This window comes from Neovison vison, chromosome 8 (assembly GCF_020171115.1).
Source record: "Neovison vison isolate M4711 chromosome 8, ASM_NN_V1, whole genome shotgun sequence".
NCBI classification, from domain to species: Eukaryota; Metazoa; Chordata; class Mammalia; order Carnivora; family Mustelidae; genus Neogale; species Neogale vison.
The window spans coordinates 69,748,293-69,773,260 of record NC_058098.1 but is presented as its reverse complement, the minus strand read 5'-3'; the positions used below and the strand labels follow the sequence as shown (position 1 = coordinate 69,773,260).

The window sequence follows — 24,968 nt, the reverse complement described above, 5'->3', positions numbered from 1 at the left end:
AGTTCTAGCAGTTTTTTGATGGACTCTTTGGGATTTTTTCTATATGGTATCATGTCATCTACAATAGTGAAAGCTTTACTTCTTCCTCACCAATTTTGGATGTTTTTTTCCCTTGTCTAATATGTGTGACTAGTACTTCCAGTACTATGTTGAATAAAAGTGGTGAGAGTAGACATCTTTTTCTTGTTCCTGATCTTAGAAGAAAAGCTGTCAATTTTTCACCATTGAGTAGGCTATGAGTTTTTCATATACAGCCTTTCTTTTGTTGACATATGATCCCTCTACATCTACTTTGTTGAGAATTTTATTATAAATGGACATTGTACTATGTCAAATGCTTTTTCTTAATCTATGGAGATAATCATATGTTATTTATCCTTTCTTGTTAATGTGATACATCAACCAATTTATGAATACTGAACCACTGTTGCATCACTGGAATGAATCCCACCTGAACACGGTGATTGATTTTTTAATGGATTGTTGGATCTAGTTTGCTAATATTTGGCTGAGGATTTCTGCATCTATGTTCATCAAAATATTGGCCTTTGGTTTTCTTTTTTAGTGGTGTCTTTATTTGAGTATCAGAGTACTCATTATCAGAGTAATGTTGGCCTTGGAGAATAGTTTGGAAGGCTGCCTTCTTTTTCTATTTTTTGGATACTTTGAGAAAGAAAGGTATTAACCTTTCTTTAAATGTTTGGTAGAATTCACCTGTGAAGCCATCTGGTCCTGGACTTTTGTTTGTTGGGAGTTTTTTAATTACTTATTCAATTTCATTGCTGGTAATTGATCTGTTCAACTTTTCTATTTTTCCTGCTTCAGTTTTGCAAAGATATATGTTCCTAGAAATTTATTCATTTCTTCTAGGTTGCCCAATTTGTTATATTTCTGTGGTATTGTTTAGAATTTCTCCCATCATTCCTGATTTTATTTATTTGAATTCTCTCTTCTTTTTTGGTGAGTTTAGCTAAAAGGCTTATCAATTTTGTTGATCTTTTCAAAGAACAAATTGGTTTCTTTGCTCTGTTGTTTTTTTAAGTCCCTACTTCATTTATTTCTGCTTTAATTTTTATTATGTCCTTATTTCTCTTGGCTTTGGGCTTTGTTTGTTCTTCTTTTTCTGGCTCCTTTACATGTAAGGTTAGCTTGAGATTTTTCTTGCTTCTTGAGGTAGGCCTGTATTGTTATAATCTTCCCTCTTTGAATAGCTTTTGCTGCAGTCCAAAGACTTTGAACCACTGTGTTTTCATTGTCATTTGTCTCCATGTATTTTTTATTTCACCTTTTGACTTTTTGGTTGAAACCATTTATTGTTTAGTAGCATGTTATTTAGCCTCCATGTTTTTGCATTCTTTGAAGACTTTTCTCTTGAGATATTTCTATTTTCATACCACTGTGGATGGAAAAGATGTATGACATGATTTCAGTCTTCTGGACTATATCAATAATATTGTGGCCTAACATGTGACCTATTCTGGAAAATGTTGTGAACATATGTTCTCAGTTCCCTTGAGTTTATAACTAGGAGTGGAATTGCTGGGACATAGGCTAACTCTATTTTAACATTTGAAGAATTGCTTTTCAAAGTGGGTGCACCATTTTATATTCCCACCAGCAACGTATAAGTGTTCCATCTTCTCCATATCTTGTCAACACTTGCTATTGTCTGTCTCTCTTATTATAGCCCTCCTTGTGGGTGTGAAGTGTTATCTCACTGTGATTTTTATTTACATTTCTCTCATAGCATCTTTTCATATGCTTCTTGGCCATTTCGGTATCTTCTTTGGGGAAATTTCTGTTTAAAACTTTTGTCTATTTTTCAATTGGGTTATTGGTCTTTTTTCTATTGAACTGTAAGAGTTCTTTATGTCTTCTGGATACTAGATTCTTATCAGACATGATTTGCAAATATTTTCCCCTATTCTGTGGATTATCTTTTCACATTTTTCCAGTTTTATTGAGAAATAATTAACATATATCACTGTTTAAGTTTAAGGCATATAGCATGATGGTCTGGTTTTTATATGTTGTGAAATGATTACCATAATAGCTTCAACTAATACAACAGATAGGTTTTCATACAAATACCATAAAAATAAGAAAAAAAAGAAAAAAATTTCTTCTTGCTAGAGGGGAGTCTCAGGATTTACCATCTTAACAACTTTTCTATGTGTCATATAGCAGCATTAGCTATAGTCATCATGGTATACACTACATCCCTATAACATCCCTATCGTAGGCATACATTTTATCGCACTTCTCAAATACCATGTGTTTTACAAATTGAAGGTATGGGTTACTTTGCATTGAGCAAGTCTATCAGCACCATTATTCCAACAGCATTTGCTCATTTCATGTCTCTCTGTCACATTTTGGTGATTTTCAATAATATTTTAAACTTTTTTATTATTATTACATTTTTTTAAACAGGGAAGAAATTCACATTTATTGTATACCAAATGTGTGTCAAAGGTCACATATCTCTTATTTAATGTTCCAAACAAATCCGTGAGGTGTTTTTTTTTTCTCTATTTACAGATGAGAACATGGAGGTCTGAGAGGTTAAAAAACTTGTCAAGCATCCGATAGAGGGGGAAGAGTTGGTACTAGAATGCTATCCTCTTTCTGCTATTCCAAAGGGAAACTCTCACAGAGAGAAAGAGAAAGAAAGAAGGTAAGAGAAGTTGTTCAGTTACCCAGTTAGAACAGAAGCGACTGATGCCTTAAATCAATCTGATCAACAGCACAAAAACTGGTTGTTTGGATTTTTAAAAGACTTGATTGAAACCCAGTTGTTTCAGTGGCCATATGTAGACCTGGAGTTAATAAATGGCCTCCTTTAAGTCCTCCAGCTGGAAGAATACAAAAGAACCCAGAGGCAAGTCAATGGCAAATTGCCACCCCAAAAAAATTGCAGTATGTAAGCTCTAAAACTTGAATTACCCTTCAAGGATTAAGGTTCAAGCCTTTGAGAAATTAAAAATATTGTCTAGCCTAGGAAATAGCATATGAATCAAAAATATCATTACTAAGCTTAACTGCACTCCTAATCTTCCACTTTCATGACATCTAAACTGTTTTGTTATTCTTTTTTTAAAATTAATTAATTTATTTTCAGCATAGCAGTATTCATTATTTTTGCACCACACCCAGTGCTCCATGCAATCCGTGCCCTCTATAATACCCACCACCTGGTACCCCAACCTCCCACCCACCCCACCACTTCAAACCCCCACTTCAAACCCCTCAGATTGTTTTTCAGAGTCCATAGTCTCTCATGGTTCACCTCCCCTTCCAATTTACCCCAACTCCCTTCTCCTCTCTAACTCCCCATGTCCTCTCCATGCTATTTGTTATGCTCCACAAATAAGTGAAACCATATGATTATTGACTATCTCTGCTTGACTTATTTCACTCAGCATAATCTCTTCCAGTCCCATCCATGTTGCTACAAAAGTTGAGTATTCGTCCTTTCTGATGGAGGCATAATACTCCATAGTGAATATAGACCACATCTTCCTTATCCATTCGTCTGTTGAAGGGCATCTTGGTTCTTCCCATAGTTTGGCGACCGTGGCCATTGCTGCTATAAACATTGGGATACAGATGGCCCTTCTTTTCACGACATCTGTATCTTTGGGGTAAATACCCAGTAGTGCAATTGCAGGGTCATAGGGAAGTTCTATTTTTAATTTCTTGAGGAATCTCCACACTGTTCTCCAAAGAGGCTGCACCAACTTGCATTCCCATCAACAGTGTAAGAGGGTTCCCCTTTCTCCACATCCCCTCCAACACATGTTGTTTCCTGTCTTGTTAATTTTGGCCATTCTAACTGGTGTAAGGTGCTATCTCAATGTGGTTATAATTTGAATCTCTCTGAGAGCTAGTGATGATGAACATTTTTTCATGTGTCTGATAGCCATTTGTATGTCTTGATTGGAGAAGTGTCTGTTCATATCTTCTGCCCATTTTTTGATATGATTGCCTGTTTTGTGTGTGTTGAGTTTGAGGAGTTCATTATGGATCCTGGATATCAACCTTTTGTCTGTATTGTCATTTGCAAATATCTTCTCCCATTCCGTGGGTTGCCTCTTTGTTTTCTTGACTGTGTCCTTTGCTGTGCAGAAGCTTTTGATTTTGATGAAGTCCCAAAAGTTTATTTTCGCTTTTGTTTCCTTTGCCTTTGGAGACATACCTTGAAAGAAGTTGCTGTGGCTGATATCGAAGAGATTACTGCCTATGTTCTCTTCTAGGAGTCTGATGGATTCCTGTCTCACGTTGAGGTCTTTTATCCATTTTGAGTTTATATTTATGTACAGTGTAAGAGAATGGTAGAGTTTCATTCTTCTACATATAGCTGTCCAGTTTTTCCAGCACCATTTATTGAAGAGACTGTCTTTTTTCCATTGTATATTTTTTCCTGTTTTGTCCAAGATTAATTGACCATAGAGTTGAGGGTCCATATTATTATTATTACATTTGTTATGACGACCTGTGATCAGTATGACTTGCTGAAAGCTCAGATGATGGTTGGCAATTTTTTAGCAATAAAGTAACTTTTGAATAAGTTATGTACATTGCTTTTTTAGACATAAAGTCATTACACACTTAACAGACTACAGTAGAGTATAAACATAACTTTTTATGCATTGGGAAACCAAACAATTCACTTGACTCAATTATTGTGATTCACTTTCTTGCAGTGGTCTGGACCCAAACTCACAGTATCTCTAAGGCATTCCTATATTGATATATGTAACTGTCTTTTAAATCAGATAGAAAAATAAAAAAGTAAATAAAAAAAATAAAAATAAAAAAATTAAGAAAGTAAATAAAAACCACATTTATACCATCTTTTATATTTACCCATGTAGTTATCAGTGTCCTTCATTTCTTCATATGAATTCAAATTACTCTCTAATACCATTTCAACCTGAAGGACTTCCTTTAATATTTTTCTGGTAGGGCAGGTGCGCTAACAATAACATCTGTTTTTGTTCATCTTGAATGTCTTGATTTCTCCTTCTTTTTGATACGAAGTTCTGCCAGATATACTATTGCTGGTTGACAATCTTTCTTTCACCATTTTGAATACTTCATCCCACTGCTTCTGACCTCCATAACATCTGATTAAATATCAGCTGTTGCCAGGCTAGCTCAGTCGGTAGAGCATGAGACTCTTAAAAATCAGCTGTTCATTTTATTGAGGACCCCTTGAGTCACATCTAAGGGCTTTCACAATTGCCTTTTTGAGCTTTGTCCTTTCTGTTGTGAAAGGTTATTAATTTTGATTCAATTTCTTTAATAGATATGGGCCTATTCAAACAGTCTGTTTCTTCTTGTGGAAGTTTTGACAGATTGTGTCTTTCATGGAATTGACCCATTTTAGCCAATAACCCAATCAAATCTGTGGGCATAAAATTTTCATAGTATTCCTTTATTATCCTTTCAATATCCATGGGATCTCTGATGATGTCTCCTCTTTAATTTTTGGTATTTGTAACTTCTGTGTTCTTTTTTTCTTAGTCAGCCTAGCTAGAGGCTTATTGTCTTCAAAGAACCAGCTTTTGATTTTGTTGGATTTTTCTCTAGGGATTTGTTTTCAACTTCATTGATTTTTGCTCTGATTTTTATTGGTTGTTTTTTTCTTCTTCTTCTGGGTATTTTAGATTCAATTTGCTCTTCTTTTTCTAGTTTCCTAAGGTGGAAGCTTATTGATTTTAGACATATCATCTTTTCTAATTTATGCATTCAATGTTATAAATTTCTCTCTAAGCACTATTTTCACTGCATCCTAAAAATCTTGGTAAGTTGAACTTTCATTTTCATTTACCACAGTAACTTTTTAATAACATGATTCTAGCTATGACATTTCAACATAGTTTGTGTTACATTCCAATATCCATCATTCCTAAATTTAATGCATCACAAGTACAGGAGTCTAATGAACTAATTCTTCCCCCACATTTTGGGGGAAGTTTTTCAGTGGCATCTTAACTCTGACTTGTGGAAGCATTACATGATATTCTTAAAATGTTTTTCTGTTTCTTTTTTTAATGTGGAAAATACAGGGTTACTACCTATAAGAAAACGTAATATTTGAGTTCGACAAAATCCCAGCCCTTTTAGAAATATTACCTGCTGCTTATTAATCAGCCCTATCAACATTCATTTAACTATAAAGAGCATTAGTGGTATAAAAGCATGCTGGAAAAAATACAGTTCTGAGAAGAAATATTATTTTCTCTTTTGCCTTGCCGGAAGTGTGAGCACTTTGACAAGTGTTAGATTTGCTTCGGTTACATAAGAAACCAGCTGTGCCCTGCCCCAGATTGCATCCTGCAAGTCCTATTTGAACAAAAGGGAAACAGATTCTTGAGAAAGTAAATATGTACAAGGGCTCTGGAAATTAGTCTGCTTTGCTTTCAGATCTTAAGTCATCATGTTGGTAAAATAGTACTCATCTACTACATTGATTGGGCATTACTGGTACAGAACAGAGAATTTATATATATCAAAATCTGTATATATCAGAATCCAAAGTTCTTGGAATAAAAGATTCAGAAACATGGCATTCTCACTTGATGGGCCCAGGTCTTTACACCAAGAATGCCTGTTTCATCCAATAGTGTGTCATTCACAGCTATCTGAACTGCAGATCTGTAGAGTCAATTGCCTCTCCTGCTTCTCTGTTTGGTCTCTCTAGAGTGCTTCAGTCTTAATACATGCAAACAAGCCTCATCGTGTTTACCCCCAAACCTGGTTCTCCTCCAGCATGATATCCACCTAGAAGTTTAGCTTTGACACCTGTAACTTCCATACCTCCAAGTCCTGCCAAGTTCAATATCCGAATCTTCTCTCAGATCTGCCCACTTATCACCTCTCACTTATACATCTTAACTCCCTTCCTTCAACCTTACTTGGCCTCCTTCTTTTAATCTGTTTAAATCCACCAAGTAGCCAAAGTGATTTTTTTTCAAAGTGATTTTTTTTTTCTAAATGCAAACCTGGTTTTTTCATTTTCTTGCTTAAAATCTTCCAGTGGTTTCTCCCTGGCCTTAAATTAAGGACTGACATCTCACATGATGACCTACAGACCCAGCATGATCTAGTGCTTGCCTAACTCTCTAGACTCATCAAAGGCCAACTACTAACTTGATCTCTGAGCTCTACTCACACACATCTTTTCCAAAGCTTCTAAAGTGCCATGCTCCTTGGCTCAGGACCTTTGCAAGTGCTATTCTGTTGCCTACTTATATACTTTCCCCTTACTTCCACCTCTTCACCTCAATAACTTGACTCCTCAACCCTCAGATATTAGTTCCAGTAACATTTCCTCAGGAAAGCATTCCTTGACCCCAGAAAATAAATAGCCCAAGAGCACACACTTTTCCTTAGTCACACTATTCAAGTTGGTAATTATACTTCGATGTACAGATCTCACCAAGCAAGAAATAGTACAAAGTGTTGCTTTATGAGTGCCCATTCCATGTCTATTTTACTTACCATGATACTCATCATCTAGCACAGAACTACATATTGTAAGCACTCAATAAATGAAAGAAAAAAACTAAATGGATTAACTTTTTCATAGACATCATTACACTTTAACTGTGTGATAGCACAGCTCTAAATGTTCTACATGTATTTACTCATTTAAGTTTCCCAATAACCCTGTGGAGTAGGTATTATCATTGTCACCCTAATTTTGCAAATAAGGAAACTAAGGCATGGATAATAAATGTCTTGCCAACAGTCACACAGGGTGGGCAGAGCGAGGATTACTATCTTTCTAATCCCAAATCTGGGTACTTCACCACAAGTTATGACAACAGAGACACCTGTCTGGTGGTTTAATACAATGATAATAAAAAGCAGCATTGTCTCACTCTCCATGTGTTCTGTTGGAATTGCCTGTAGGGCTTTAGTGTGCCTCTAGCCCCTTCCTTGTTGTTTGACATCGAGTTTGATATTTTGAACCAACCAAATATTGAGAGTCCAGTCTTGGCATGACTATACAACACGATTAGACTTATTATCTCCAGTGAGAAAAAATGGCTGTGAAGGTTATTACAAATGAGGAGCTCCTGAAATGATGAGCTGCAGCATCAGCCAAAGAAGGGTCAAGTCTCTCTAATGTGGACAAATTCTTGAACGTTTTGTGAGAAAAGCCATCTTTTCATCTTAAAGTCATACCCGGCACACTCACACACACACAAGAACACAGAATGCTGAGATGCATTAACACCAATATCTCTGAACAGCTCAGCATCTCAGGAGCGACCCACATCCTCCTCTTTTACTTTATTAACACCTGCACCGAGGTATAACTGACATAGAGTAAACCAGGCACATGTAAAGTGCACAAACTGATACATCTTGATGTATGTATGGTTACATTTCTATTTATCATCTTGCCATTAGTTTTCTATTGGCCCCGTTTGTTCTTGGCTCTCTTTTCCCCTCCTGACAGATCTCGGATTGAGTATTTTTAGTTCCATTTTATCTCCTTTATTGGCCTGTTTTGTCATTTAGTAGTTACTTTAGGTATATAGCAAACATCTTCAATATATCATGCCCTTATTTCAATTAACAGTATAGGAGAGACTTTGTCTAATTCACATGAATGTTTCACATTCAATGGCAGCCCATCTGACCTCCTCCATTTTAACCCACCCACCTCCAGATGGCTATGCTATCTCCTTTGACCTAGCAGGCCTTGAGCAGTCGAAGTTAGGGAACGGCTATGCCTTCAGAGAAAGCAGATTCTCCTTTCTCTCAATAATGCTGTGCTATAGGTGGCAACAGGAGCAGATCAGACACTCCAAACATGGTCTCAAGGGCCAAAGCAAGGTTACAGAAGTTTCAATGAGTATCCAAGAGTGGAAAGGTCCAGACCAAATTTTCCTTTTTATTTTTTTAATTTTTAAAAATTTTTTAAAGATTTTATTTACTTATTTGACAGAGATCACAAGTAGGCAGAGAGGCAGGCAGAGTCAGGGGGGAAGCAGGCACCCTGATGAGCAGAGAACCCAACGTCGAGCTCAGTTCCAGGACCCTGAGATCATGATCTGAGTCTAAGGAAGAGGCTTTACCCCACTGAGCTACCAAAGCACCCCCAAATTTTCCTTTTAAAACAGAAATAGTACACTTGAAGCATCTTTTGAAAATGTGTAGTTTTTAGTTTTGGGTGTTGTGTGTGTGTATTAGACTTAAATAAAGGGGGGCACCTGGGTGGCTCAGTGGGTTAAAGCCTCTGCCTTTGACTCAGGTCATGATCCCAGGGTCCTGGGATCAAGCCCAGCATCAGGCTCTATGCTCAGCAGAGAACCTGCTTCCCTTCCGATCTCTCTGCCTGCCTTTCTGCCTACTTGTGATCTCTGTCAAATAAATAAATAAATAAATTTATTTTTTTAAAATGATACAGACCGAAATAAAGGAACTGTAATCTGTCCTTCTATTAATTACTGAGGTCAACTGCTTTTTTGTTTCCTTTAGGAATAGTATCTAAAAATCTTCTTTTAATCCTCAAGACTAACTACCCCAAGTTTAAATACTCCCTATTTTAGTCTACTTGTACTACCACAACAAAAATACAATAGACTGGGTGGCTTAAACAACATAAATTCATTTTCTCACAGTTCTGGAGACTGAAAATCCAAGATCAAGGTGCCTTCCGGATTGGTTTCTGGTGAAGCATCTCTTTCTGCTTGTAGATGGTCATCTTCCTACTGTGTCCTCCTATAACTTTTCCTCTGTGCATGCGTGTAAAGAGAGAGGTCTCTGGCATCTCCTCCTCTTCTCATAAGGATACTAGTCGTACTTGATTAGGGCTCTGCCCTTATGATCTCATTTAACCTTAACTATCCCTCTTAAAGGCCCTATTTCCTCATACAATCACATTTGGGGTTAGAGTTTCAACACATGAACTTTGGGGGAACAATACAGTCCACTGCACTACCCCCGACACACCTGAGTAGCAGGATCACCACTCTCTTGTGTAGCATGGATGCTGACTTTATCCCAAGCCCCTGCTTCATTTTCATTCTCTCAGGATGACAGAGGACGCTTTGGGTTCACACTGAGTACGGTGTCACTACCAATGAGCAGCCCCTCTGGACAAGCCTGATAGGCCCCTCCTTGGGGACCCCAGAGAGCTGGCACTGGCAAAGCAACTGCAGCTGTGCTGCCCTAGACCCACAGCTGGACAGCCAGTCACAGGAAAGATTCACTGTCACCAGGAATTTATCAGGTTGCACAGGGCAAGGTTGCCCATGCCTTTACCCTCCTCTTCCCTCTCTACACATGTCTGCTCCCCACTTCTCCCCTTTAACCACAAACCTGCCCTAGCTGGCCTGGCTCCTTGCTCTCGTCCTACATTGACGCCTCTGCAATATAGGCAGGGTACCAGGAGGCAATACAGCCTGGCCAAGGTTCCCAAACTTTGCTGCCCATTAGGATCACCTGGGGAGCTTTCAAAACCCTCAATATCCAGACCACATACTTTATGGATTCAATCAGAATGTCTAGGGTGAAAGCCAGACTTGGGTACTTTTACTGAGGAACTAAGTTTTGAATCCTGGTTTCACCACTTCTAGTTCTGTAGCCTTGAGTAAGTTACTTAACCTAAATGGAGATAATAGTAGCACCTATCTTATAAGATTGTAGGAAGGGTTAAATGAGTGAATACTGTGAAGAGCCTAGCACAAAGCTTGCCGTGTAAGGGATGTGCTGTAAGTGCTAACCACCATTATTACCAGAGTTGCCCTAAATGAAACCAGCACCCTACATAGGCACTAACTTAAGAATTCGGAAAGGAGAATCAGTATACTCCCTAAATGTGAAAGGGAAAAAAGTCAGCAAACATTTATCAAATACCTGCTTGGTGCAAAGTGTATATTATTTTACTTAATCTTTATAATAATCCCTCAAGAAGGATATAATTACTTAGCAGAAGAATAAACTAAAACTTAAAGGAATTAATTCAGGTCAATGCCTAATGAAGGAGTTAGGATTTGCAACCAGGACTTTCTTACTCCAAACTCAGGTTCCTCTGAATACTCTTCTCAACTAGGCCTCCACCTTTGGATTCCCATGTTTTTCTCTGGATCACCCAATTTTAGCAAAAATCCTGTTAAGTCATTTTAGCCAGAATCCCCCACCCTCTACATCTAATCAAAGTCCTCATAGCCCACCACCCCCAGGTGATATCTGGTCACCCTGACCTCCCTTCAGGAAGATCCTGTCAGGTAGGTTTAGCAAGAATCCCCCTTTACCCCTGATGTTTCCTCTTAATAATTTTCCATCAACCAACCCCACCCTGCTCCTTGGCTACAAATCCCCAATCATCCATGTTGTAGTCAACACTGAGCCCAGCTGTACACTGAGGCGTCTTTCCCTAGCAGTAGTTACCACTTGCCTGTCCAGCTGGTTTTTCTTGATCAATCAATCACACACACACACACACACACACACACTCTCTCTCTCTCTCTCTCTCTCTCTCTCTCATCACATACACACACACACATACAAACAGCACAACTCTGGAAAAACTCCTCAGGAAACATCCTTTCATCCCCAACTGGTAACAGTTATGACTCTTACACTATGAACATAAACGGTACGCACCATGGTTTACTGTGGCCACGTCGGACAGAGCCACGGATGTCTCCGTGACCAGCTTCTGGATCTGAGTCAAAGTGCTACAGGCTTCCTCTATCTCCCTCCAAATGAGAAACACGTCCTCTCTGACTCCAGCTCCTGGAAGGAGAAACACAGTGTGAGTGGGTGGCTATGGCAGGCCCAAGAACTCTCTGCTAGTTCCAGAGGCCTGCTACACTCCAGCCAAGTTTCTAAAACATTTTCAAACATCAACTTCCATTTTCCCTACTGATCTGAGAATCAGAACTGAAATCCTTAAGGAAGTGCTGTCACCTGAAAAAAATCATAAATGCATATTTTAAGATGTAATAAATCTTTGTAAATATTTGTAGCAGCCATAATATTTTAAGATGAATTCTTGATAATACTCAAATAAGATAAAGAATAAAATTATTCAAAATCACCTAATAAAAGCCAGGGTGAGGAAGGGAAATTCAGTGGTATATGAAAGTAATAACTCCTAATCTCTCTTGATTAAGCTGAGATTTCCTACTTCTCTAAAAACCACCTTCACAGTCTTTATTTTCCCCTAGTGTAAGAAATGATTCTTTGGCCTCCTTTTCTGGATTTCTACTGTCTCAATTAAGGGTTAGGTTTGGCTGTATGCTATTTTTTTCAAAATGATATGGCTCCTTAATATAGATATTAATCTCATTCTCACAATCAATCAATAAAATTTTATCCTATGGGTAAGAGGTCCAGGCCCTAACAGATTGGTAGTTTCCAGAGATTAAGAAGGGTGTTGGACCAGGAGGGAAATGGGTATGACCACAGAAGTACAACATAAGGGATCCTGCAGTGGTATCTTAACAACATCATGAGGCCAGTGGTGATTCTAAGAGGCCACGAGAATACCTCCCATTTTCAGTGGCATCCATGGACCCAGCCACTGGCCTGGTCCTACTCAAGGCATCAATGGGCTACCAGATAGTCACTGCTCCAGAGTTGTTTCTAGTATGGTTGTATTAACAAGAATTTTGCAGACATATTCTCTAGTTTTAAAAACTCCCTTCCAGTAAAAAGCTTAAACAACTAACTCAATTTCAGAAGCTATATACAGTCAGCTCAGAGAACACGGACAATGTTATCATTAAAGTAAGCTAGTCCAAACTGTCCAATGATAAATACCTTTGAGGGTACCTGCTTTGTGCTTGCTATTGTGCTTGGGCCTTCTAAACATTGTCTCTTTCTCTTTGCCACAGCTCTGCAGGCAAATTCTACTCTTGTCCTCCTTCTACAGCTACACAGAAACTGAGGCAGAATGAGTCATCCAAGGTCACACTGTCAATGACTATCAGAGCAGGGAGTCAAACCCAAGTTGGTGTGACTCTACCAACTCTGCCACCCTGCACAGTTGTCCTAGAAAAGGAATGGATGGTTATAGAGAGTCCCTACACGCACCCCCCTTGCTTCTACGGAGATCCCACTTACCAAGACCATCTACATGATGATAGTCCACAGATGCCTGAGACCCTAGACCCACAGAGACTGAGAGAATACCATCAGGTCTGGGGGCTGCCCCCGGAGACTCATCTACCCAGGGTGATTAACCTTAAGCCTCCAGGACAGACCAAGGCCAGACCATAGTCAAAGTTTCTGACTTTCAAATGTAGTCAAGAAGAGCAGGGCAGAAGTAAAGGGACACCAGGGATTTGGCCCTCCTGAAGTTGGCCAGGTGGAGAGAGAATATTAAAAGTTGTATTCATAAAGAAGCAAGTGACAATCCCTGACAGAGATGGAGGGCCACCATGGCTCTACAGCCATCGATAGCCCAAGGAGTGAAACATGATGGGTACCCAGCTCCATGCTGGAACTCCCAAAATACCGCAACCTGCTGCCAAATGCAAACCTTAAGCCCACAAGGCTTTCTGGCTGCTGCAAAAGCAAAACTGACTTCCAACTGCTTTCTGGAGCACGGAGGTATTAAGTAGCAGAATCCTCTCTAAAAGTTTCAAATGAGTCAAGGCTTTCCATTTTCCCCAGACTTGCCAGTAGTATCTTAAGAGGGAGTGAGCTGATTGGAGACAAGATGGTGGGGAAGTAGGAGGAGGAGCCCTTTCAACCTGTACCCTAAAGTGAGCTGATTACCTTCCAAAGAACTCCGATCACCCACGAAATCAGCCCGAGATCAGAATTATACACGTCTGGATCTCTACCGGAGCAGAAGACGCTAGTGGGCAGGTAAAGCGGAGTGGGAAAGTCGGACTGATACCAGAAGGTAAACAAAAGGGGAAGGGAGCCACCAGAGGCAACCCATTGGAAAGTAATATCCCAATACCAGAGTGCCCTGCGTCTGGGGACCAGCATTAACTAGGGAGTCTGGCAGAAAGCACTCAAAAAGAGCAAAGGATCACCGGGGGGTCAATTGTGGGAATCCGGGTGTTAGGGACAGGGGCTTAAGTCCCCAGACCCAGGACAGCCACCCCGGCACAGAGCCAGAGAGAGTGCGGCAGAGAAACCAGGTCTTGGTCCCTGAGCCAGCAGCGCGCCTAAGAGAGCGCGCCTAAGAGTGCGCGCCCGGCTCCCTTAAGGGGCTGGGAGCCTCGCCAGCCAGCAGAAGCACAGCCTTTTTGCAGTCCCCACACAAGTGCCCTGCTGTGCCATCAGAGTCTGAGTTGTGCCCTGTGCCCTCCCCTGAGAGAGGTGCGCACAAACGCCATCCCGGTGCTCTCAACCCGGAAAGACCAGGCACTCCCAGCTGGGGCCAGCGGGAAAATCTCAGTGTGCGATCACTGCTTGGAACCTCTCTGGCAGTCTGGAGCTGCCCAGACAGCCGCCTCTGCCGTGGTTTTGGGTACAAGCAAAAAATCCTGCGTCCCCAAGGACCACGACTCGGAACCTGCTCTGCCAGCGGCCAAGGGGGGATTTATTTGGGCTCTGCAGCCAGACTGAGTCTTCTCTCTGAGAGGGAGGTCAGGGTGCAGTTTGCTTTCCTCTAAACCTACAAAAACCATCAAAAGCGGTCAAGGTGAGAGAGAAAAACAAAAGTGAACAAACATAAAAACCTCCAGAGAACAAAAGCCTGAAAAAACCAGTTTCCTCAGAGCCCACCCCCTTGAGGCGGGTGGCGGGAGGACTTAACTCAGAGAACATCATTGACTGAAAACACACGTGGCAGGCCCCTCCCCCAGAAAACCAACCAGGAAAGGAAAAAAGAAAAGAAAAGACAAGACGACAAGAGAACAGCCACCACTACTTCATAGGATAACTTTTATTTTTAATTCGTTCCCACTATTCTGGCTCATTTTTTTTATATATAGATAATTTTTTAACCTATTTACCATCACAGTGAGATGTCCAGTACATCAAACTCCATAATAATCTTCTAACCTGAACTTTTTTTTTTAAAGATTTTATTTATTTATTTGCCAGAGAGAGAGAGGGAGAGAGAGCGAGCACAGGCAGACCGAATGGCAGGCAGAGACAGAGGGAGAAACAGGCTCCCTGCCGAGCAAGGAGCCCAATGTGGGACTCGATCCCAGGATGCCGGGATCATGACCTGAGCCGAAGGCAACTGCTTAACCAACTGAGCCACCCAGGCGTCCCTAACCTGAACTTTTTGATACATACACCTGTGTTTTCCTTTTGCATTTCTATTTTTTAAATTTCTTTTTTTAAAATTTTAGTTTAGTTTAGTCTAGTTTATTCCTTTTTTTATTTTTATTTTCTAATATTCATACAGAGTTAAACTTTAAGGTAATCCCGTTTCCCCAATCAATGCTACCCCTATAGGTAACCAATTTTTAATCCCCCTTTATCTTAGGGAAGTTGAGTCCTTTAACAAAGATATCAAGATACATCCAGGAAGAATCAAAACAACCTTCCTCGCCCACACTGAGAATTTATAACCACTCTCCCATCTTTTTCTTCCACCAGTGTTTCTGTGTTTTTGTGTTTGTCCTGATAGTACATAAATCTTACACTTGGGGTTCTTTTTGACGAGGTTCTTCCTTTATTTGCTTATTTTTTTTTCTCTTGTAATATACTTTTATCAGTCTTTTTGTTTGTCTGTTTTTGTTTGTATACTTCATAAATCTTACCAAGGGGCCCATTTGGGCTGAACCTTCTCTTTTATCTTCTCTTTCTTTCCTGTCTCTCTCTCTCTCTTTTTCTTTTCTTTTTTCTCTCGTTTGAGTGGGGAACCCTGATTGCTCAGAAGCGTTCCAGGGTGCACCTTGACTGCACCACAGTCGACACATCCAGCTACACCCATTCAGCCATCTCTCACCAAAATGACTAGGAGGAGGAATGCCCAACAGAAGAAAAATACAGAGGATGGGCCTTCTGCAACAGAGCTAATGGCTATCAACATAGACAACATGTTGGAAAGAGAATTCAGGCTAACAATTATCCAGGCAATAGCTAGGTTGGAGAAATCCACGAATGACCAAATGGAATTGATTAGGGCCAAAATGAAAGCGACCAGAGATCATGTTTTCATTAGAGAAGAGCTGAAAGCTACCAGGGATGAGCTTCACAATGCTCTCAATGAGTTCCAATATAATCTAAATTCTCTCAAAGCTAGGGTAACTGAGACAGAAGATAGAATTAGTGATCTGGAGGACAAACAGATAGAGAGAAAGGATCAGGAGGAAGCCTGGAACAAACAGCTTAGAAGCCACAAAAAAAGAATCAGGGAAATAAATGATGCCATGAAACGTTTCAATGTCAGAATTATTGGAATCCCTGAAGGGAAGGAGAAAGAAAGAAGTCTAGAAGATATAGTGGAACAAGCTCTTCATGAAAATTTTCCCAATCTCGCGAATGGAACTAGCATTTATGTACTAGAAGCCAAATGGTCTCCACCCAAGATTATAAATTTCAGAAAAACATCAAGGCACCTGATAGTCAAATTGAGGAATCATAATTGTAGATATAATCTCTTGAAAGCCGCTAGGACAAAAAAGCTCCTTACTTACAGAGGAAAGCCCATCAGAATAACATCAGACCTGTCCACAGAGACCTGGCAAGCCAGAAAGGGCTGGCAAGATATATTCAGGGCACTAAATGAAAAGAACATGCAGCCAAGAATACTTTATCCAGCAAGACTGACATTCAAAATGGATGGAGAGATAAAGAGTTTCCAAGACCGGCAAGGCTTAAAAGACTATGCAACCACCAAGCCGACACTGCAGGAAATATTAAGGGGGGTTCTATAAAAGAGGAAAAATCCTAAGAATAGCATTGAACAGAAATATAGAGACAATCTACAGAAAGAAAGACTTCAAAGGTAATACAATGTTAATAAAAATTATCTATCAATAATCACTCTCAATGTGAATGGCCTAAATGCACCCATAAAACAGCACAGGGTTGTAGATTGGATAAAACGACAGGACCCATCCATATGTTGTCTATAAGAGACCCATTTTGAACCTAAACATACACCCAGACATAAAGTGAAGGGATGGAGAAGCATCTTTCATGCCAATGGGCCTCAAAAGAAGGCCAGGGTAGCGATTCTCATATCAAAAAAATTAGATTTTAAACTAAAGACTGTAGTCAGAGATACAGAAGGACACTACATCATTCTTAAAGGGACTATCCACCCAGATAATCTAACAATTGTAAATATCTATGCCCCCAATATGGGAGCAGCCAATTACATAAGAAAACTGTTAATCAAGATAAAGAGTCATATTGATATGAATACAGTAATAGTAGGAGATCTTAACATGCCTCTCTCAGAAATAGATCATTGAAGCAGAAATCAATAAAGAAACAAGAGCACTGAATGACACATTGGACCAGATGGACCTCATAGACATATACAGAACATTCCACCCTAAAACAACAGAATACTCATTCTTCTCAAGTGCACATGGAACCTTCTCCAGAACAGACCACATACTGGGTCACAAATCAGGACTCAACCGATACCAAAAGACTGAGGTTCTGCACATTCTCAGATCACAATGCTTTGAAACTGGAGCTCAATCACAAGGAAAAGTTCGGAAGGAACTCAAACACCTGGAAGCTAAATACCACCTTGCTTGAGAATGCTTGGATCAACCAGGAGATCAAAGAAGAACTTAAACAATTCATGGAAACCAATGAGGATGAAGACACTTCAGTCCCAAAACCTATGGGATACAGCAAAGGCGGGCCTAAGGGGGAAATACATAGCCATCCAAGCCTCCCTCAAAAAAATTGAAAAATCCAGAACATACCAGCTGTCTCTACACCTTAAAGAACTAGGGAATCAACAACAAATCAAACCAACTCCATACATAAGAAGGAAAATAATCAAGATTAGGGCTGAGATCGATGAGGTAGAAACCAGAGATACAGTAGAACGTATCAATGAAACTAGAAGCTGGTTTTTTGAAATAAGATCGATAAACCATTGGCCACACTAATCCAAAAGAAAAGAGAGAAAGTCCAAATTCATAAAATCATGAATGAAAAGGGAGAGATCACAACTAACACCAAGGAAGTAGAAACAATCATCAGAAGTTATTATCAACAGTTATATGCCAATAAGCTAAGTAACCTAGATGAAATGAATGCATTCCTGGAAAACTATAAACTCCCAAAATTGAACCAGGAAGAAATTGACAACCTGAATAGACCTATATCTAGTAACGAGATTGAAGCAGGGATCAAAAACCTCCCAAAAAACAAGAGCCCAGGACCTGATGGATTCCCTGGGGAATTCTACCAAACTTTCAACGAAGAAATAACACCTATTCTCCTGGAGCTGTTTCAAAAAATTGAAGCAGAAGGAAAATTTCCAGACTCTTTCTATGAAACCAGCATTACCTTGATCCCCAAACCAGGCAAAGACCCTACCAAAAAGGAGAATTTCAGACCAATATCACTGATTAATATGGATGCTAAGATTCTCAACAAGATTCTAGCAAACAATCGCTAAGGAAATGTTGAAAAACAAAAATAAAACGGGGGGCATCACGTTACCTGATTTCAAGCTTTACTACAAAGCTGTGATCACCAAGACAGCATGGTACTGGCATAAAAACAGACACATAGACCAGTGGAACAGAGCAGAGAGCCCAGATATGGACCCTCAACTCTATGGTCAAATCATCTTCGACAAAACAGGAAAAAATATACAGTGGAAAAAAGACAGTCTCTTCAATAAATGGTGCTGGGAAAACTGGGCAGCTATATGTAGAAGAATGAAACTCGACCATTCTCTTACACCGTACACAAAGATAAACTCAAAATGGATCAAAGACCTCAACGTGAGACAGGAATCCATCAGAACCCTACAGGAGAATATAGGCAGTAACCTCTTCGATATCAGCCACAGCAACTTCTTTCAAGATATGTCTCCAAAGGCAAAGGAAACAAAAGCAAAGATGAACTTTTGGGACTTCATCAAGATCAAAAGCTTCTGCACAGCAAAAGAAACAGTCAACAAAACAAAAAGGCAGCCCACGGAATGGGAGAAGATATTTGCAAATGACAGTATAGACAAAAGGTTGATATCCAGGATCTATAAAGAACTCCTCAAACCCAACACACACAAAACAGACAATCACATTAAAAAAAAAAAAATGGGCAGAAGATATGAACAGACACTTTTCCAATGAAGACATACAAATGGCTATCAGACACATGAAAAAATGTTCATCATCACTAGCCATCAGGGAGATTCAAATTAAAACCACATTGAGATATCACCTTACACCAGTTAGAATGGCCAAAATTAGCAAGACAGGAAACAACATGTGTTGGAGAGGATGTGGAGAAAGGGGAACCCTCCTACACTGTTGGTGGGAATGCAAGTTGGTGCAGCCACTTTGGAAAACAGTGTGGAAATTCCTCAAGAAATTAAAAACAGAACTTCCCTATGACCCTGCAATTGCATTCCTGGGTATTTACTCCAAAGATACAGATGTCGTGAAAAGAAGGGCCATCTGTACCCCAATGCTTATAGCAGCAATGGCCATGGTTTCCAAACTATGGAAAGAACCAAGATGCCCTTCAACGGACGAATGGATAAGGAAGATGTGGTCCCTATACACTATGGAGTATTATGCCTCCATCAGAAAGGATGAATACCCAACTTTTGTAGCAACATGGACGGGACTGGAAGAGATTATGCTGAGTGAAATAAGTCAAGCAGAGAGAGTCAATTATCATATGGTTTCAGTTATTTGTGGAGCATAACAAATAGCATGGAGGATAAGAGGAGATGGAGAGGAGAAGGGAGTTGAGGGAAATTGAAAGGGGAGGTGAACCATGAGAGACTATGGACTCTGAAAAACAATCTGAGGGTTTTGAAGGGGCGGGGGGGTGGGAGGTTGGAGGAACCAGGTGGCAGGTATTAGAGAGAGCACGGATTGCATGGAGCACTGGGTGTGGTGCAAAAACAATGAATACTGTTACGCTGAAAAAAAAAATTAAAAAAAATTTTTTTTAATTAAAAAAAAAAAAAGAGGGAGTGAGCCACAGGTCACCGACAAAGTTAAAACCAGAACCAGGACAGTATATTTAAGGGGCAGCAAGTGATAGCATGCTCTGTAGGCAGACAGTAATTAGATTATCAATACATTGGTTTAGTTGTTATAATTAGGTAGCTTCAGATTCCTATGCTGGCACTCAGAAAGCCAAACAACCTAAAACTGCCCATTTAACTAGATTTTCTTTAAAAGCAAAATGGGACAAACTGGAGAGCAATAAAAAGCATGACTTAGGATGCAGAGTTTCATTATTCCACAGGCAGTGAGGAAGTGAGCCATTTTTATCAGGGACACTTCTAAGGGACTTAGCTGGGATATTAGACATTTGCAACCCAGGGAGACAGAGCTACTGAAGAATAAGAGGATAAAGGACAAGACACAGGAAATTCCGGTATTCAGAGAGCTTGGTGAATTTGAGATGCTCCAGGCTAAACCACAAAGGAGACAAAACCACAAGGAAGCCACATGGATTTTGATCATCAAGGTAAAAGCCAGCCAAGATCTGCTGGGCATAGAAGCAGGATATGGTTCCTCAAAGAGACATCCAGACAAGTACCAAATCTTCCAACCCAAATGTCCTCCCACCCCCGCCGCAACAAGCCCGGCCATCTCCCATGTGCCATGAGGTAGCAATTTGAAGGCTCAAAGAATTCTGACACCAGCTGGGAGACATGTCACATTAAACTGCTGTTTTTCATTAGCACCCGGTATTGATTTCTCGGACTGGCTGGTTTAACAAATGAAATGAGCCCCAGGTCAGATGTGTTTTGATATGTCAGGGGAACACCACCTCCCTGTCAGATCTTCCATGTCTCACCTACAGGATAAAGTCCAGTTGTCAGAGTCCAATTCATTAATTCTTCATCTGGCAAATATTTGTCATGCCCTTACTATGTGGTGGATGGGCACTGCCAGTGCTAAGGGCCCTGCTCCCTGCCTTGCAATCAAGCCCAGGGTTCAAGGCCCCAAAACATTCCCTCCAGTGTTCTGCCACCTGGTCAGGGCACTGTCCTCCTAGCCTCTAGTGCCCCTGTACACCACTATCCTCACCAACAGGAAACTCGGGGCCCTCCACTGCACTCAGCCCACCCTTCATTCAAGGCACTGTCCAGCCTCTGCCATCAAGGTTGGCCCAGCCATCAGAGCAAACAGTGATCTGCCTCCAGCTCCTTCTCAGTCTCATGGAAGGCATTAACCAGAAGCACTGCTCTCAGTCCTTTCGCTTCCAGGCACACTCTCAGACCCCCACCCCCATTCGACAGGCTGACAGTATATGCAATTCCTGGCTGCCTGTCACCCCAACCGCCAATTCCAAGGAGGACAAAGCAGCATCAGCCAGGGATGGTGAACTAGTATTTGCATAACTTTGAATCCAGTCTAATTTAAGTCAATTCTTCACAAACACGATGCTTTATTTTTAGTACGCAGCTGCTTACAACACAGCTCACCAATCAGCAGTGTGTTCCCGGTCATCCCGCTGTCAAGAGCTATGGTCTAAAACTCTCCTATGGTGTGAGCTTGGATTACTGCCTGTGTTGGCACAGACTGACTTTGCTCACTAGATTGCAAATGTCTGGAACTTAAGGACAATGTCTTTTCTTTCTTTGTATCCTCTACGGAACTTAGCACAAAATCTAGTGTTTTCAGCAAGAATTTTTATCATTCCTTGTTTTTATTGTCCTTATTACAAAGAAACAATCACCAAGCCCCTAATATATTCTTTCCTCAGGGAACTACCCTGCCTCAGGATTGACAGATCCAATATTGCAAGAAACTCTTCTGAGTGGTATATAACAGACTCCATCATTTGAGCATATGACTATGCCCTAAGTATGCCAGACCTTAACAATGACGTGCCCTCAAGCATTAAGTCCCTTCCTTTTAGATCCTCCTGACACAAAGACACAAGGCTCCCCCCACATATCTAATGCACTAGCACTCCCAGGGTAGGAGGGAAAAGGCAATTCAAAAAGGTAGCTAAGTATGACTCTGGTCCCGATCAACCTAATGTAGCACAGAAAGAGGGCTGGCCAGAAACTAAAAGCACCATCAGCAACCCTGATTCCCAGACTCCTCCCTAGTCTCAGAGTGGGTTCATCTGTCTGTGGCCCTTCCCCACTTCCCAGGACTCCTGGGTGCAAAACTGACTCAGATGGGGAGAAACTGCTGTCTGCTGGAGCCCTAAACTCCTATTCAGCTGTGAGGATCTAAAAGAACTGAACAGAACTATCAAAAGACAGTATTCTCAGGAAAAAGCATCACATGCTTCTATTTACAGAAAGCAATACAATGTGTTTTTTTTGACTAAACAATGAGGGGAGTAAAATCCCCAGGCATCTGCAATTACAGTAAGGTTCTGGTGAAAGGGGGCAATGACAGCCATAAAGGTATTGCAAGTGGTAAAATCAGCAGTTTCCGTTGCAATGGAAAATCCCCGGTTACTTGTGTCAAATTATGTATTAAGCCGTTTGGTGTGTGAGAGGCCACTGAACATCTTCTGGCTTGATCCAGCCCCACTGCCCCAACCACTGAGGTGCATGTGCAGCTGCACTCAGTGGCCCTATGGAAATTAACCACTGATCAATTTAAAGAAAATAGAGGGCAACAAAAGAAAAAAAAATAGGTAATCTAATTAATCAGAAAGAAACTTTTGGGGGCACCTGGGTGGATCAGTGGGTTAAAGCCTCTGCCTTCGGCTCAGGTCATGATCCCAGGGTCCTGGGATCGAGCCCTGCATTGGGCTCTCTCCTCAGTGGGGAGCGTGCTTCCTCCTCTCTCTATCTGCCTGCCTCTCTGCCTACTTGTAGTCTGTAAAATAAATAAATAAATAAATACCTTTAAAAAAAGAAAATAGAGTCATTTCACCATCTGGATAAATGTCTAGAATTTTCCTAGAGCAATGAATATATATGTTTCACAAGGGACTTGACCTCTTAAAAGTAACTTCAAATCCCAAGTATGGGCAACTCTTCCTAAGTGGGTGTGAGCCTATCTCCTGGGGTCTCTCTCTTCTTGGTGGAACATCGTAAAATGCCAATGCAATGCAGTTTAATCATCCAATAGTCACTTAGATAACCTGAATATAAGCCATCACTATTCTCCACCTAACTCAGCCAGGATGACCCCAGGCTCTGGGTGCCACCAGGCAAGGAGGTGATAAAGACACGGGCACAGGGATAAAGAAGCAATAGCTAAAGAAGCAATGCCCAAATACACGCAGATGAAATTTAGCTGATTAAGTCTATTCTATTTAGAATAAGCAATACCCTTTAAAAGGCACCAATCAAGAGGTGTTTTAATGGAATGATTAATTCAGGGGAACTTGGGAGTTTCCTTCAGAGAAAATTTGTTTAAATTATTGTTTCTCAGTTTTTCTATCACAAAAAAGGCCCGAACTTCTTTCTGGTTCTAAGGTACCTACAGTGCACAGAAAGAACACAAGACGTTCACAGAGCTGCTCCCCGATTTCTATCAACTAACCCTGAATCAACTGAGAAACAGCAAGGCTAGGGCTACTGTTTGAGGGAGCAGCCCCACATGAGCATCTGCTCAGCCTCCTGTCCTCAAAAAAGCCCACTTTTGTGAAACGAGTCATGTGGGCTACCGGGGAAGCCCTGGGTCTCATTCACAAGTTTTAGCAGACTAATTATTTTCTTCAAACTCACAAGACACTGGCCTAGGACCCAGAAAGCCAATTCTTTTAAATAAGACATCTTCCTAGAGAATCATTGCTCACTCATTTATTCAACCAAATTCAATCAATATCTATTATATCTGAGCACTAGAAATACAGAATGAATAGGAAACAGTCCACACTTTTAAGGGGTTCTCACTCTGCGTAGCCTTCCAAAATTTGGTCCTCAGAACCTGTGTCAGAACCCACCAATGTGCTTATCAAAGTGCAACCTTCTAGGCCATACCCCAGACTTATTCTGAGTGTGTGTGGGGGGGGGGCAGGAAACGCCAGGAAATTGTACTCCTAAAGGCATCCCAGTGATTCTTTTGCCACAAAATTTTGTAAAACTTTAGTCTAATAGGTGAGAGAGGCATGTAAATAAATTATTTCTATACAAAATATTCTTGGGGGAAAAATTGAGTCATTTCTGGAATCAGTATTCTAATTAATACCCTATGTCCCTATTTCTGCCCTAAAAAAGGGCTCTTCAAAGAAGTCAGAGCGCTCCTTCCCCCTTCAAAGTGCTGGAGAAGCCCTGACATACCAACTTCTAGATACCTATCCAGGCCATTCTCACTGATACGATTTGTTACATTCCACTATTTCTAATAGTGCTGTTTATTTTAGATTAGATGTCTTTTATAATGCCTGCTTCCCACTGATGCATCAAGAAGGAGAAAAGGGGGAAAACTAAAATTTACTATGTGCCTACTATGTGCTAGCCACTGTGCTGGGCACTGAAATATATTGCCTCATTTACTCTCACAATGATCACATAAATAGGGATCATCCCCAGCATTTAACAGATGAGCGAAGTGTGGTTCCGAGAAATTACAAAACTTACCCAAGGCCACACAACCAGTAACTAGTGCAGTCAGGACTCAACCCAGGTCTGTCGTCTCCAAAGCTGCCCATTCTCTTTCCACACTGGAACACTGCCCCTGTGTCCTCGTAAATGATCACAACACAAGATCTATGTAGGCAAACCTCATCTGTTGGGTGTTGGTTGTTTTTAGTTTCCTTCAAGGAGCTTGTAGGCTCATCTCTCCCTGGGATGGAAGGCACCAGTCTGTAACTCTGAAATGTAGGTGATGATGGTTGTGAGCTGAGCTCCCAGACCAGGACCTACTGTGAGGATCTGACGAGCAGCGGCATACACCTGCCGGCTTAGCTGGCACCTGCCTGCCCTGGGATTGGCT

The 24,968-nt window shown here is 40.7% G+C and overlaps 1 protein-coding gene across 2 annotated transcripts in view; it reads right to left on the bottom strand.

Moving 5' to 3' along the window:
- Positions 1-24,968, bottom strand: part of VWA3B (von Willebrand factor A domain containing 3B) — a 216,163-nt gene that overhangs the window by 154,550 nt on the left and 36,645 nt on the right. For both annotated transcript variants that reach the window (XM_044263854.1, XM_044263855.1), the window contains exon 5: positions 11,632-11,763. In XM_044263854.1, coding sequence (XP_044119789.1) covers positions 11,632-11,763 — 132 coding nt within the window. The remainder of the gene's footprint in view (positions 1-11,631; positions 11,764-24,968) is intronic.